Consider the following 13,895-nt stretch of genomic DNA (forward strand, 5'->3'; position numbering starts at 1 on the left):
AACATACTATGGGTTTCTAGTTTTGATGTTATGAACTTAACTTCTCTGGTACCTACAGGGCTCCATTCAATGTTTGTGGGTAAGTATCTTCTATTGCCTATCATCCTGTGCATTCTGGTAGACCTTGATATTTGAACCTGCAGTGATGAGAAGAGGCTCCCATTTTACCTTTCTAATATCTGTTAAAAAAAAAAGTTTAGATATTTATTTTATTTATTTGAAAGAATTATAGAGAGATGTAGAGACAAAGAGAGAGGTCTTCCATCTGCAGCTTCACTCCCCAGATGGCCGCAATGGCCGGAGCTGTGCTGATCCAAAGCCAGGAGCCAGGAGCTTCTTCCAGGTCTCCCATGTGGGTGCAGGGGCACAAGGACTTGGGCCATCTTCCACTGACTTCTCAGGCCATAGCAGAGAGCTGGATCAGAAGAGGAGCAGCCAGGAATAGAACTGGTGCCCATATGGGATGCCTGCGCTTGAGGCCAGGGCATTAACCCGCTGCACCACAGTGCCGGCCCATCATAATTTTTTTTATCCAGTCATCTTTTGATGGACACTTGGATTGATTCCATATCTTAGCTATTGTGAGTTGAGCTGCAATGAATATGAGGCTGCAGATAACACTTGTATATGCTGCTTTCATTTCTCTTGGGTGAATTCAAGGAGTGGGTTTGTTGGGTCATATGGTAGACCTATTGTCAGCTTTCTGAGGTATCTTCATACTGTCCACCGCCATGGCGGCACCAGTTTGCATTCTCAGCAACAGTGGATTAGGGGACCTTTTCTCCCACATCCTTGCTGATATTTATTCTTTGTTGATTTCTGTATGAGAGCCTTTCTAACTGAGGTGAGGTGGAAACCCATTGGAGTTTTGATTTGCATTTCCCTCATGGATAGTGATCTGATCATTTCTTCATGTGTCTGTTGGCCATTTGAATTTCATTGGGGAAACCCTACAAGACATTGGCATAGGCTGAGACTTCTTGGGAAAGAACCCAGAAACACAGGCAATTAAGAGAAACTTGACAAATGGGATTCCATCAAACAGAGAAGCTTCTGCACTGCAAAAGAAACATGAGTGAAGTGAAGAGGCAACCGACATAATGGGAGAAACCATTTGCAAATTATGACACTGATAAAGGATTAATATCCAGAAGCTATACAGAGCTCAAGAAAGTCAACAACAATGAACCAAACACTCCACTTTAAGAAGTGAGCAAAGGACTTGAACAGGCATTTTCCAAAAGGGTGCATGATTCTTCCTCTCTCACAAACGCCCAGCTGCATTCATTTTTCTTGTGGTTGGACACAAATGATTCTGATTCTCCCTCACCAGAGAGTTGTGTAAAAGTGTCATTACCACACAGCAGACTCATAGAATGGCAGCACTCCTGCCTCAGAATCAACCCTTGGGACATTCAGATCTGGCTAAAAGGTCCACGAGAGTCTCACAGGCATGGAAAGCCATGACACGGTGGCAAAAAACAATCTAAATGAAAGATCCTGGTGAACAAGACCCCAGCAGAAGGAACAGGCCATCAAGGAGAGAGGCACCTTTCTCTGAAGGGAGGAAGGAACCTCCACTGTGATATGGCCTTGACTAAACAAGTTCAGAGTCGGTGAACTCAAGGGGCTTCCATAGCCTAGACAGCTCATAGCAAGAGTCTCGGGTGATTGCTGACATCATAAATAAGAGTGCCAATTGTTAAATCAACAACGGGAGTCACTGGGTACATGCTCCCCACATAGGATCTCTGTCCTTAATGTGTTCTACTATGAAACTTAAAACAACACTACTAGTCGAACAATACCCTATACCTTGTGCGATTGTGTGAGTAAAGCCTGTTGAAATCCTTGCTTAGTATATACTAAGTTGATCTTCAGTATATGAAGGTAATTGAAAATGAAACTTGATGAAGGGCGGGATGGGAGCGGGAGTGGGAGAGGGGAGGGCCATGGAAGGGAGGGAGGTTGGGGGGGGGAAGCCACAACAATACAAAAGTTGCACTTTGCAAATTCACATTTATTAAATAAAAAAAAACTATATAACAAACAAACAAAAAAAAGTGTCATCACACAGAGTACCCACTAATCCCATGGCATTTCTTCTTATGTCACAAGCAAGGCTTGAGAAAGGAAGACAGCTTACATGGAGTCCTCTGCCCTGCTGTCTCTCTCCCAGCTGCGTGAGCCACCCCTGCTGCTTCCCAGGATGGGCACAGCAAGCATTAGAAGCAGAAGCCATCAGGTGCACAGCCCAGGCGCTCACTCCCATCCGGGATGTGGGGGTCTATACCCTCGCCCCAGAAGTGTTTCCCTGGTGCTGTATAGAGAAAAAGCTCGGCTTCCGTTTCTGTCAGGTGTCCAGCTCCAACTCTGTCAGGACCGTGCCCAGTGTGTCCACTCGGGCTGCTCAGATTCCCAGAAAAATCTCTCTGCACTCCTGCCTGGACAGGGACTCCCAGTCAGCACCCCGGGAGCGGGATTGAATGAGGCTTTCAGCAGTCGGGTTCTTCCAGGGAACTTCGGTGCCTCATCCCTCACTAGGGATGTGTTGTCCTGGCTGCCAGGACCCGACCAGCCCCCATGCCACTCGTCTGCAAGGAGAACCTCCCGGTAAAGGTTCCGGGACTTGGGCAGCACAGCAGAACAGAGGGCGCTGGTGCCCGCTGAGCCGACCTTTCTGTGGGCGCCCGACCTTGCTCCACCCTCCGCGTTCCCGCGTTCTCATGACCGAAGGCGGACGATCCAGTCGCGGGTTCAACACCTCTGCGGGAACGCCCCTTCGACGTTTCCTCAACGTGGGACGATTGAGCTCCTTGTTTGAGATTCTAAGGCGTTGGCGTGCATAAGCTCTCAGGTGCGGAGCGGGCCCTGAGAGACGCGGGAGCCCCGCAGGGACAGGCGTGAGCGTGGTTATCGGCTCTGCGGGGCAGCACCGCCTCGCGTCCCGGACCCCCGGCAGGATCCGCGCCGTCAGAGTGGACGCCGTCTTCCTGACACCAGCGGTGCTCCGTCAGGATGACGGTCTGCGGCCCCCGGGCGCCTTCTCCAGCTTCATGAAGACGGGTTCTTTCTGCTGCTGGCTTCGACGTCCGGTCGGCATCCACTAAGTCCACTTTTCATTTCGAGTTCCCGCATGAAGATAATCTTGGATGACCTTAAATGTTCTGCGCGTATAGAGCGATTATTTCGAGAAGGGCGATCGGGCCTCAGACAAAAGGTCTCAGGCCTGATTCAGGATAAGAACGGGTGCAGTCATGCGGACCAGGGTCGGGGCACCCGCAGGGGTGGGGTTTGGAAGGACGGGCGGGCACAGCTGTCACTCTGAGCTCGCGGAGGGCGCGCTGGTGGAGCAGCTGCCGGGCGCGGGGAGGGCGGGTTGCCTCCGGTGGCGTCACGGAAGGGGCGTAGCTATGTAGATAGAGCAACGCAGGGGCTGCTGGGCCGGGACCTGCTGCAGATTCACGACCGCTTTCCCGTGCTTTGGAGAAAGCGCGGCACCGCTGGCGGCACACAGGTGCGCTGTGCGTGCTTCAGGTCGAAGGGCGCTCGGGGTAAGGGGCGCAAAGTGTGCGCGTGTGAAGAGTTCAGGCCGTGTGAAGCTGCGATTTCCGAAATTTTGGAAACTCGACTGCAGAATTTGTGGTCGTGGGGTACTTCCTTCGCGCTCTCCCCTGGCTTTGATCAGCTGAAGAGCAGGTGACTACTAGGTTGCAGTGTGCAAACCTCAGTGCAAAGCAGGTTATGTACCTTTCAAATCCTACGCAGGGTAAATATTGTCGGCTAGTCTCCGTTACACAATCAAGCATCCCTCAGTTCCTGAACTCTCTTGCACCTTCCTCTCAAGGTAATTTTAACAAACATTTAGCACAAGAAAGTTTTTCTTCTTTTATTAAATATGCCTTTTCTTGCAAAGAGTACTTCATTGACCGTTGTATGGTGATTTTTTCAAAACCCGCTTGGTGGAGCCTAGGGCCAGGCTGGGAGCTCTCTCCTGGGACCTGTAGAACGGTCTCTCCCCTGCTCCTCCCGCTTCCTGGGCGTCCTGGATAAAGTCTTTTTTACCCACTCGAGTAGGTCCCACCCAGACTTTGCCGGGATGAAATCCGCGGTCCAGACACCGGCGTTTCCCACCTGTTCCCAATAGCCGTGGGTGATTTCCCCACGGGCTCAGGTTTCAGCCCCAGCAGGGCCAAGGGCGCCCTGTGTGCCTCCGCCCCTTCGCGCATGGCGAGGGCAGGAGCCCCAGCCTCGCCCAGGACTGGATCCCCCAGGCTCGGTCATTGTCCTGGGGACCGGGCCAGTGTAAAGAACCCGTTTCTGGAACGCGGAATCCAGAGTGCACTAGAGCTGGATGAAACTGCGAGGTTCCAGGTGCGGCCGGGAACAGGAGGCGCCGAGGCCCAGAGCAGTCCGTACCCTGCAGATAGGCCTTCTTGTCCCCTAGATGTCGGGAGGACCTCGGGAGCGGTAATAAATCCCGTTTAAACAGCCAAAACGGCAGTTCTAGTAAGTTAAAGGCAAAGGTCCCACCGAGATTTGAACTCGAATTGCTGGATTCAGAGTCCAGAGCGCTCACCATTACACCTTGGAACCGGCCTACAGACTGAGATGCTCTGGCGGCATGTGGACCGCGTTGACTGGCAGGCGCGGGCTCCTGAGGCGGGATGGCCACGACGCTGCCCCGCGGCTGCTCGACCTCCCTAAGCACCGGTTGCCTGCGTGGCGCACAGTGGGGCTCCCGCTCATCTCTCGGCGGTGGCCGGGCTCCGGAGCCCGAAACGTCTCCCTTCAAAGCCGGAAGTTGACCCGGGGAAGGATCCCTCTCTGTGCCCCGGGAGCCGAGTCTCTGTGGCGCAATCGGTTAGCGCGTTCGGCTGTAACCTAAGGCCTGGTGGTTCGAGCCCACCCAGGGACGGCTGCTATCGCATTTTTACCCGGCTATGAACGCGGATAAGCACATTCTTGTTCTTGTCTCTACTTGTCTGCTATCCCCACAAAGGCCACCTCCCCACGTCATTCCACTCTCCTAGACCACCTGCTTGGAGCCCAGGAGGCCTGAAACACACACCGAGGAGGAACCCAGTCCTGGGGCCCAATGGGCTGGCACCGGTGAGGTCCATTTGTGGGACTTGCATTTGACATCTGTGATACAAGGCCGAAAGCAGTGTTTGGTCTCCAAGCGTGTGCCTCAGTTGTGCTTGCTTTATCAACAGTGTTCTCACCATTATAAATAATAATTTGTAAAAATAAGTTTCTGTACTCTGTGCAAGTACTTTCAAAATCTTCTGAAGCCTGATTGGCTTCATGAGAGCACCACAGAGGTCGTTGTATTGTGCACTAGGAAGATGTATCATGCACGTCTTTAGCCCCTGTGCAGCTGTGTCCACAGTGTAGCGTTCCCTGTGCAACTGCTTCCTTATGGCTGGTATACATGGCCTCGAATATCAGCCAACTTGGAAACTGCTCTTTTCCTAGAATGGCACTAAGTCATATTCCAGTTGGTTTATGAACTCCATTAGTGTCCCTCTCTTCACTTACTTGTCAGCACAAGCTTACTGTTCAGTGATTTCTGAACATCCAACAAGGGGAGTGGGCCCCCCTGCTTAACTAAGAGCTTGGTGCAACAGGAGGATTTGGTGGGCACTTTCCACAGCTGCTCAGCTGTGGGTGTTGACAGCTAAACTTCTAAGCTAGCTTGCAGACTTCCAATAACTGCAACTGTTGTCTGTGATGACCTGGTTACACTGATCCAGAGAAGGCTGCCAGAATGACCTCTTTTATGGCTTTCAGCCAAGCCACTATCCCAGAGGGGAATCCTCATGGTGTCAGACATCTGTTCTCCTGCTTTCCTTTATATCTTCAGAGATCTTGCTTTGGCTTCCACAGGAAGTGATGAGAAGCCAATGCTTCTTTTCCTGCTATACCATGGTCAGTGAGCATGCAGATAACTCTCTCCATAGTATTCCTTGCCAGATGTTTGCTGGGGCTCTGCCCAGACCATCTGTCCATGTGAGATGCATCACTGGAGCCAAAGGAACCTGCACCCAACAGGCCAACCTGGGCCCTAGTGCTATGGGCTCATGACCCCTTGGTTCTTCTGTTCTCCCATGCGCAGAAACAGAGCTCTTGACTCCTGCATGCTGAACGTGGGTCCTGGACCAAGGCTTTTGTTCTTTCTTTCATTTTTGCATCATAATTTCTCCCACCAGGGGCATCACTGGGGGTTTCTGAGTGTGGTGTTATCAAGTGAACATCTGGTGTGATCTCTGTTAGGTGATGATTGACAGAGATGCATTCTCTGTTTGATGGTGTGTGACAGGAAAACTAGTCTGAAAGTCTGTACTGATTGTCCATTATCCTGGAGAGGCTGGTATTTCCTGGTGTTTGAGCCTGCAGCAGTGAGAAGCTGTTCACCTCTCCTCTTTCCAGTGTGTGGTGAAATTATTATGACCCTATAGCTGTCAGCAAGAGCTTTTATTTTTTTTAAAGATTTACTTATTTATTTGAAAGGCAGAGTTACAGGGACAGAGAGAGGAAGAGAGAGAAAAATCTTCCATCTGCTGATTTATCCCCTAAATGACCTCAAGAGCTGGGGCTGTGCCAGGCTGAAGCCAGGAACTTCTTCCGGGTCTCCTACATGGGTGCAGGGGCCAATCACTTGGGCCATCCTCCACTGGCCACCCAAGCCCTTCCAAGCAGCACCATCTAAGACCAGGGCTCTAAAGCTCTCCTGGGAGAAAAGGCAAAGCTCTGGCTGTGGTGGCTCCACACCAGTGAAGACAGCACCAAGAACGCCAGGGACAAAGCAGAAGAGAGGGTGGGCAAGGGGTTGGGAGCCATCAGGACCCACTCAGAACATGCTGGATTTCCAGTTATTAAAACTGTCGGCTGCCTGAACCTTCAGAGGGGGCATGCAACCCTCACAGTGTCCTGAGAATTCTCTTGGGTGGGGGTGGGTTAATGTAAATATATACTTTCAACCGGGGTGCCTGAGGAATATTGACAGTATCAGCTTGGTTTGAGATCCAGATGCAGATTTAAATTAAGTTTCTCTCCACCAATCAGTGGGTTCTGCAGCTGTGTTCCCATAGGGTGGGAAGCCAAGCAGGCCTCTCCTCAGCTCCCCTCTGGAGCTCACAAACCAGAAAGCACTGGTTCCGTGTCAGCTTAGGCAGAGGACTGAGGCCTGTGGAGAAGATTCACTGTAAGAAACCTGAGGGGCCTACACTGTGGTCTGCGGCGCTGGCTTCCCCATAGGCTCCGGTTCGTGTCCCGGCTGCTTCCCTGGATAGCAGTGGAGGATGGCCAAGTCCTTGGGCCCCTTCCTTCACCTGGAGATTTGGAAAAGGGTCCTGGCACCTGGCTGTGGATTGTCTCAGCTTCAGCTGTTGAGGCCATTTGGGGAGTGAACCAGCAGAAGGAAGACTTCTCTCTGTGTCTCCATCTTTCTCTAACTCTGTATTTCAAATAAATAAATATTTAAAAGAAAAGAAGAGAAAGAGAGAGAGAGAGAGAAAGAAAGAGAGGAAAGAAAACCTGAAAGCATTTCCCTCTTGTAAATCTGGCAAGAGCGGGGTGACAATGGCCAGCACGGGAGAAGAGAAACGAGGTCTGGTTGATGTGAGCTGCGTGGACACGTGGACACGGCCACTTATCCTCACTCTGCTCTTATTCTCCTGGCTTCAGAAAAAGAATTTTGTTTCCGCCCGGTTTCGAACCAGGGATCTTTCGCGTGTGATGCGAACGTGATAACCACTACACTACAGAAACCAATCACAGAACTGTATGCCAAAATATTTCCCCAAAAGCCATGCAGAAGAAGCCTGTGCCCTGGTATCTTCATGAGACAATGTGGTGCCTTTCTGGTCCCCTTCCCGCCGCCATAGGTCACTTCCCCCACCAAAACCGGATAACAACCCCGCGCGTTTCCACGAACACATTAGGGTCCTGCTGGACGAGAGAGGGCAGTGTCCGCTCTCCTGCGGGAGCAGCACGGGCGCCAGCCTCTGGGGAACCCGCACTCCCTGCGGCCCCGCATGCCTGCGCCTCGCAACGCCCCCGCGCATCCCCGAAGGAGCCGCTGGAGCTCCTCCGCGGGCCGCCCCGGGAGCTGCCGGGTGCCAGCCCCTCCCACAAGAGCCGCGCAGCCAGGGCCCCGCCACGGTCCCTGGGCCCTGGGCAGGCCAGGCAGAGGCTGAAGCGGAGGACAGAGCCGACGGAGGCGCGCAAGGACAGCCCAGTGCCACTCCCGGGGGACGCGAGGGACATGTGTCTGCTCGCCTTGGTCCGCGCCGCTTACTTGAACTCCGTCACCAGGAGGAAGGAGCGGGTGACAGCAAGGCCGGTCTTGGAGCCACAGGAACACACGCGCTCCTGGCGGGTTAGATGTGGAGTCGAGGAACGCCCCGGCGTCAGAGCCCTCGTGTTTGGGATTGTTCTGAGAAAGCAATGGAAGCCCACCCACGTCCTTGGGACCCTGCACCCATATGGGAGCCCCAGAAAAAGCTCTTGGCTCTTGGCTTCGGATCAGCAAAGCGCTGGCCGTTGTAGCCATTTCTGACCATTGTAGCCATTTGGGGAGTGAACCAGCAGATGGAAGACCTCACTCTCTCTGCCTCTCTCTAACACTGCCTTTCAAATAAATAAGTAAATTTGAGGAAAAAAAAGAAAAATGAAACACTTAATCTAGGATCCTACATCAGTGAAAATTTCAAAAATGAAATCTGGCAGCCAGCCTTGGGGTGTAGAGGGCTAAGCCAGTGCCCGCAGTGCAGGCATCCCATATAGTCAATGGTTGCATTCCTGGCTGCTCCACTTCTGATCAAGCTCCTGCTCATGGCCTGGGCTCCTGCCACCCACATGGGAGACCTGGATGAAACTCCTGGCTCATGCTTCAGCAGCCTCCTGGGAAGTGAGCCAGCAGATGGAAGATCTCTCCCCCTTTCCCTCTCTCTCTGTAACTCTGACTTTGAAAATTAAAAAAAAAAAAAAAAATTAGGTTTGTTTCCTGCCATGCTCATCAAGATGAAGTCAGTCTTCTGTACTCTTTCTTAGTGACTGTAGATGAAACCCCAGAAAAAATAACTCGAATGAATTACCTGAGTGCTCTGAAAAGTCCACAACACATGTGAATCAAGTGCCACAGACAAGAACAAACGAATGAGCTGGGGCGGTAAGGGCATGGTTCTCCCTCCTGTGAGGCACTCTGGAGGAGGAAGGGCCTTTGGAGCTGCAGCCACTTACCCGCCGTGAGCTTTCTGGCAAGGCTCTCTGCCAGCTACTGCTCAGGGAATCTCTGTCCCAGATGGCGGGCAACATCCGTGTTCCTGAGGAGGCCCTCAAAAGCCTGGCCCATGTCCTTCAGGTGCTGGGCAAAGAAGGAGCAGACCTCTCTCCCTTCCTGTATCTTGCGCCGTAAGTGGGTGAGTTCTCTGGCCCGAGCCTGAGCTAGGGAGTCTTGTCTCCTAAGGTAGGGAAGAAGACAGAAATGTAAGATTGAATGACAGCTCACAGGAGCCTTGTCGGAGCCATCCACTAGAATGGCCCAAGGGCAGTGTCCATGGTGTGTGCTGGTATGAGTTGTGAGGCTTGCCTTGGCAGGGGGAAAGTGCACGGAGCCCTGCACTCGTTTGTTTTTACTATGATTAAGATGCCCTTTCAGTCTCTCACCTCAGCCCGCATCCATGTAGTAAACAGCAAGCAGTATGCCAGTTGTGCCAGGAACATTTGTGTTGGGCTGGGAACAGTGCTGGGAGGTACTGCCATGATGAAGCTGTGTCAGAGCAGAGCCAGAGCCTGGGCAGGAGAAAGCAACACAAATAATGAGCTACACACGTGTGAGGGCACTGTGCCAATGGTGGTCTTGCTTAGTTACACACGTGAGTGCACTGTGCTGACAGTCGTCTTGCTTAGTTACACACATGGGAGTACACTCTGCTGATGGTGGTCTTGCCTGGTAAGTTCCTACGCTCTCCAAGCTGCTCAGCTCTAGGGTGTGAGTGATACCAGATACAATTAGTATCTCTGTAACTCTTCTTCACATCATGGTGGTGGTGGTGGTGGGGGGTGTAAAGAGAGTGAGGAATGCAGATCTCACTCTAACTTACTTTTGGGAGGAACTTTGTCAGCAGCCACAACTCGCAGACCCCTTAGAGACAAACGTGAGGCCCAAGATGCCAGAGGTCTGAGCCGAAGGCACTGCCGTGCACAGACGCCACTGCAGAAGTAAGGCCAGAGGCCCGAGCCTGCCAGGGAACGGTCTGAAGTCACAATAGCAGAACTAGAAGGTGGGGCTGTCGTGGACTCTCAGGAACCCCTACGTTCCAGTTGTCAAAGGCAGGCTGATGCCCACGGCCACTGTGTTCTTCTGCTCACCCCAAATGGGCAACACCCCCTCTGCGGCACACAGGCCTGTGCAATGGGGTCTGCTGGCCTAGCCACTGAGGGGATGAGGGACAGGCAGGCAAGGGGGAGAGCGAGCCCCTGACATCTATCCTCACTGTCTCTGCGCGAGGCTCCGTGGGCTTCGGACGCCAGGGTCGGGCTCCACGCGTCTCCTCCTCCTCCTCCTTCTCGCGGGTCCTCAAGCCCCGTCCCCTCTCGGCGTGCGCCCCCAGCGCCACCCGCAAACGGCACCCCGCGGGCCTCTCACGTCCAGCACCGGATGCCGAGAACTTGCGGGAACTCGGCGATGAAAAGCGGCTCCCTTTGCACAGACCTTCGTGACTTCAACACCCTGGGGGCTTCCAAGGACTGAGCGAGGAGACCACTCAGCCTGGAGTCCTTGGGTCCCCCGGGGCGCCCGTGACGGCCAAGCCCTGTTCCCGGCGAAGGACCCGAGAGCGGCCCTGAACCCGGGGAGCCCCGAGCTGGACACGCGAAGCTTCCGAGCGCCCGCGGGCGGCAGGGGCAGCGGGGGCAGGGTGTTCCCGGCGTGGAGGCGGCGCCGACGCGGGCGCTGTCGACCTCGGGTCCTATCGCTCCGGCGGGCCGCGGACCCGGGCGTCTGCGGGGCGCGGGCTCCTGCGGCGGGCGTGCGACGACCACGCGGCTCCCCGTGGCTGCCCGACCTCCCAACGCACAGGTTACCGCGCGGCGCACAGCGCGCCTCCTGCTCGCCCGTCAGCGGTGCCCGGGGCTCTGGAGCTCGCAGCGTCGCCCCATCAGGCCAGCGGCAGCCCGCGGCAGGCGCCTGTGGAGGGCGCCGTCCCTTGTGCAGGCGGCAGCTGTGTCTCTGTGGCGCAATCGGTTAGCGCGTTCGGCTGTTAACCGAAAGGTTGGTGGTTCGAGCCCACCCAGGGACGACCCCTGGCACTTTTACTCCGTTTGATAATAAATCAGTGAAATGCCCTCATCTCAAGGACCCCTCCCGTCTATAACTAGGTTCTTGGAAACCAGTTGAGGGGTGCAGATCGAGTTTCCCGTGTAAATTGCAGGGGTCAAGTACCTCCACAGTACAACTGCTTCCCATAGATGGGGCAAAATTCGGGCATAGGAGGGTGGCATATCAGGAGAAGCATCTGCTTCTTCACTGGTGGGGTTGTAGGCAAAATGCAAGGGCGACTTGGAGGTTGTGTCAAAGTCTGAATGTACGTTCAGGATACACAGCAGTTTCTGTCTTTGTTTTTTATCCATGACCTGTTAGCTGATTATCTTGTTGTATCTCTCCTCCCCTCCATTCCCCAGCTTTGTAATGAAATGTAGGCTGTCATACACTTCTGCTATGGGACTCTATCTCAACATAGTTATTACCTGTGGCAGATATTGCAGGAGCGGTGCCCGTAGCAATTAGGCCATCTGGACCTCTCTTCCCCTGTTGAGCTGGTGGCTCACGTGGGCTCAGGTTTCTGTTGACTCTCAGGAGCAGAAGTTGAGTCTGACTTGATAGGACATCTCTCTCTCTCTCGCTCTCGCTCTCTCTCCCCACTTCCCTTCCACACCTCCAACTCTCTCAGTCGTGTTTCCTATTTTCCCACTGGTGGCGTCTCTATGGGTTTCTAGTTTGATGTTCTGAACTAACTTCTCTGGTACCTGCAGGGCTCCATTCCTTATATGTGGGTGAGTATCTTCGATCGCCTATCATCCTGTGCATTTTGGTAGTTCTTGATATTTGAACCTGCAGCAATGAGAAGAGGCTCCCATTTTGTCTTTCTAATATTTGGTAAAAATCTTATGGTTCCATCAATAGATAGGTAAAGGATGTCCACATTTATTCAAAATAGCCTTAAACTGGAAACAACAATTCAAATGTCCAACAACAGTAGAATAAATACCAGCCCCCATGCCACTCGTCTGCAAGGAGAACCTCCCGGTAAAGGTTCCGGGACTTGGGCAGCACAGCAGAACAGAGGGCGCTGGTGCCCGCTGAGCCGGCCTTTCCGTGGGCGCCCGACCTTGCTCCACCCTCCGCGTTCCCGCGTTCTCATGACCGAAGGCGGACGATCCAGTCGCGGGTTCAACACCTCGGCGGGGATGCCCCCTAGACGTTTCCTCAACGTGGGACGTTTGAGTTCCTTGTTTGAGGATCGAAAGCGTTGGCGTCGGTAATCACTCAGGCGCAGAGCGGGCCCTGCGAGACGCCGGAGCCCCGCAGGGACAGGCGTGAGCGTGGTTATCGGCTCTGCGGGGCAGCACCGCCTCGCGTCCCGGACCCCCGGCAGGATCCGCGCCGTCAGAGTGGACGCCGTCTTCGTGACACCAGCGGTGCTCCGTCAGGATGACGGTCTGCGGCCCCCGGGCGCCTTCTTCAGCTTCATGAAGACGGGTTCTGTCTGCTGCTGGCTTCGACGTCCGGTCGGCATCCACTAAGTCCACTTTTCATTTCGAGTTTCCTCATGAAGATACGCGGGTTTGGAAGGAAGGACCCGGGCTCCTGGCTGACCCTAAATGTTCCGTGCATCGAGAGCGATGCTTTCGAGAAGCGTCGGGGCTCTGCGCGGCGCCTCCAGGGGTGGGGGTGTGAGGGACGGGCGGGCACAGGCTGTCCCTCTGAGCTCGCCGAGGGCTCCCAGCTGGTGCAGCTGCAAGCCGCGGGGTGGGCGGGGCGTCTCTGGCCGCGTCACCGACGGGACGGGGCCATGTAGATGAAGAACGCGGGGGCTGCTGGTCTGGGACCTGCTGCAGATTCACGACTGCTTTCCCGTGCTGTGGGAGAATGCGCGGGATCGCTGGCGGCAAATACGTGTGCTGTGCCTGCCTGAGAGCGAAGAGGGCCCGGCGGTGCGCGGCGCAAAGTGAGCGCGTGTGAAGAGTGCGGGGCGTGTGAGGCTGTGCTGGAGCGGAATGTCAACAACTCATACTTACCTGGCAGGGGAGACACCATGATCAAGCAGGTGGTTTTCCCAGGGCGAGGCTCTCCCATTGCACTGCGGGAGTGCTGACCCCTGCGATTTCCCCACATGCGGGAAACTCGACTGCAGAATTTGTGGTAGTGGGGGACTGCGTGCGCGCTCTCCCCTGGCTTTCTTTTGGTTGCAAGAGCAGGTTGTCGCGTGCAGCTTACTCAGGCCACAGCCCCACCTAGCACCGTATACTCTCACACTTGTGCACTAGTACACTGCTTTCTGCAATCAAGCAGCGAGACCCGTACCACCAAAGCCATGCTTTTCTTCCTTCAATGAAATATAAGGGAGATTGCAAAGAAGATAAAACCCTTTAGTGACTGTTCAATGCAGAAGCTGCTGGGCGGAGACAAGACGAGGCAGGGCTGGGTGCCCTCTCCTGGCCTCGAAAAAAAGAAATGCCGGTCTTCAGACGGTTCAGACCGGCACTGAACCACCTCCGCAGTCCTGATACTGGAATTTCCCAGCTGCCCTCGAGGCCAGGGTGATTTCCCTAAGGGGAATGTGCCCCGTACAACTGCCTGCCTGTCCCTTTAAACGAATGGTGGAAGA

General features: G+C 54.2%; 1 protein-coding gene and 3 non-coding genes across 4 annotated transcripts in view; 3 read left to right on the forward strand and 1 right to left on the reverse strand.

Annotated features, from left to right (window-relative positions):
* The window catches only part of LOC138843266 (uncharacterized), a 47,341-nt gene extending 34,531 nt beyond the window's left edge, over positions 1–12,810 (forward strand). Inside the window, exons 8-9 of the mRNA XM_089299389.1 lie at positions 11,087–11,250; positions 12,634–12,810. Of these exons, the coding sequence (XP_089155515.1) occupies positions 11,087–11,250; positions 12,634–12,810 (341 nt within the window). The remainder of the gene's footprint in view (positions 1–11,086; positions 11,251–12,633) is intronic.
* TRNAV-CAC (transfer RNA valine (anticodon CAC)) lies at positions 7,701–7,773 on the reverse strand. Its single transcript has one exon. It is a non-coding gene; the product is annotated as a tRNA-Val (tRNA).
* Positions 11,233–11,306, forward strand: TRNAN-GUU (transfer RNA asparagine (anticodon GUU)). Its single transcript has one exon. It is a non-coding gene; the product is annotated as a tRNA-Asn (tRNA).
* Positions 12,811–13,297: 487 nt separating the features above from the next.
* On the forward strand, positions 13,298–13,461 carry LOC138850768 (U1 spliceosomal RNA). Its single transcript, XR_011390947.2, has one exon. It is a non-coding gene; the product is annotated as a U1 spliceosomal RNA (small nuclear RNA).
* Positions 13,462–13,895: the final 434 nt, after the last annotated feature.

This window comes from Oryctolagus cuniculus, chromosome 7 (assembly GCF_051225735.1).
Source record: "Oryctolagus cuniculus isolate XC-2025 breed Fujian yellow rabbit chromosome 7, ASM5122573v1, whole genome shotgun sequence".
NCBI lineage: Eukaryota > Metazoa > Chordata > Mammalia > Lagomorpha > Leporidae > Oryctolagus > Oryctolagus cuniculus.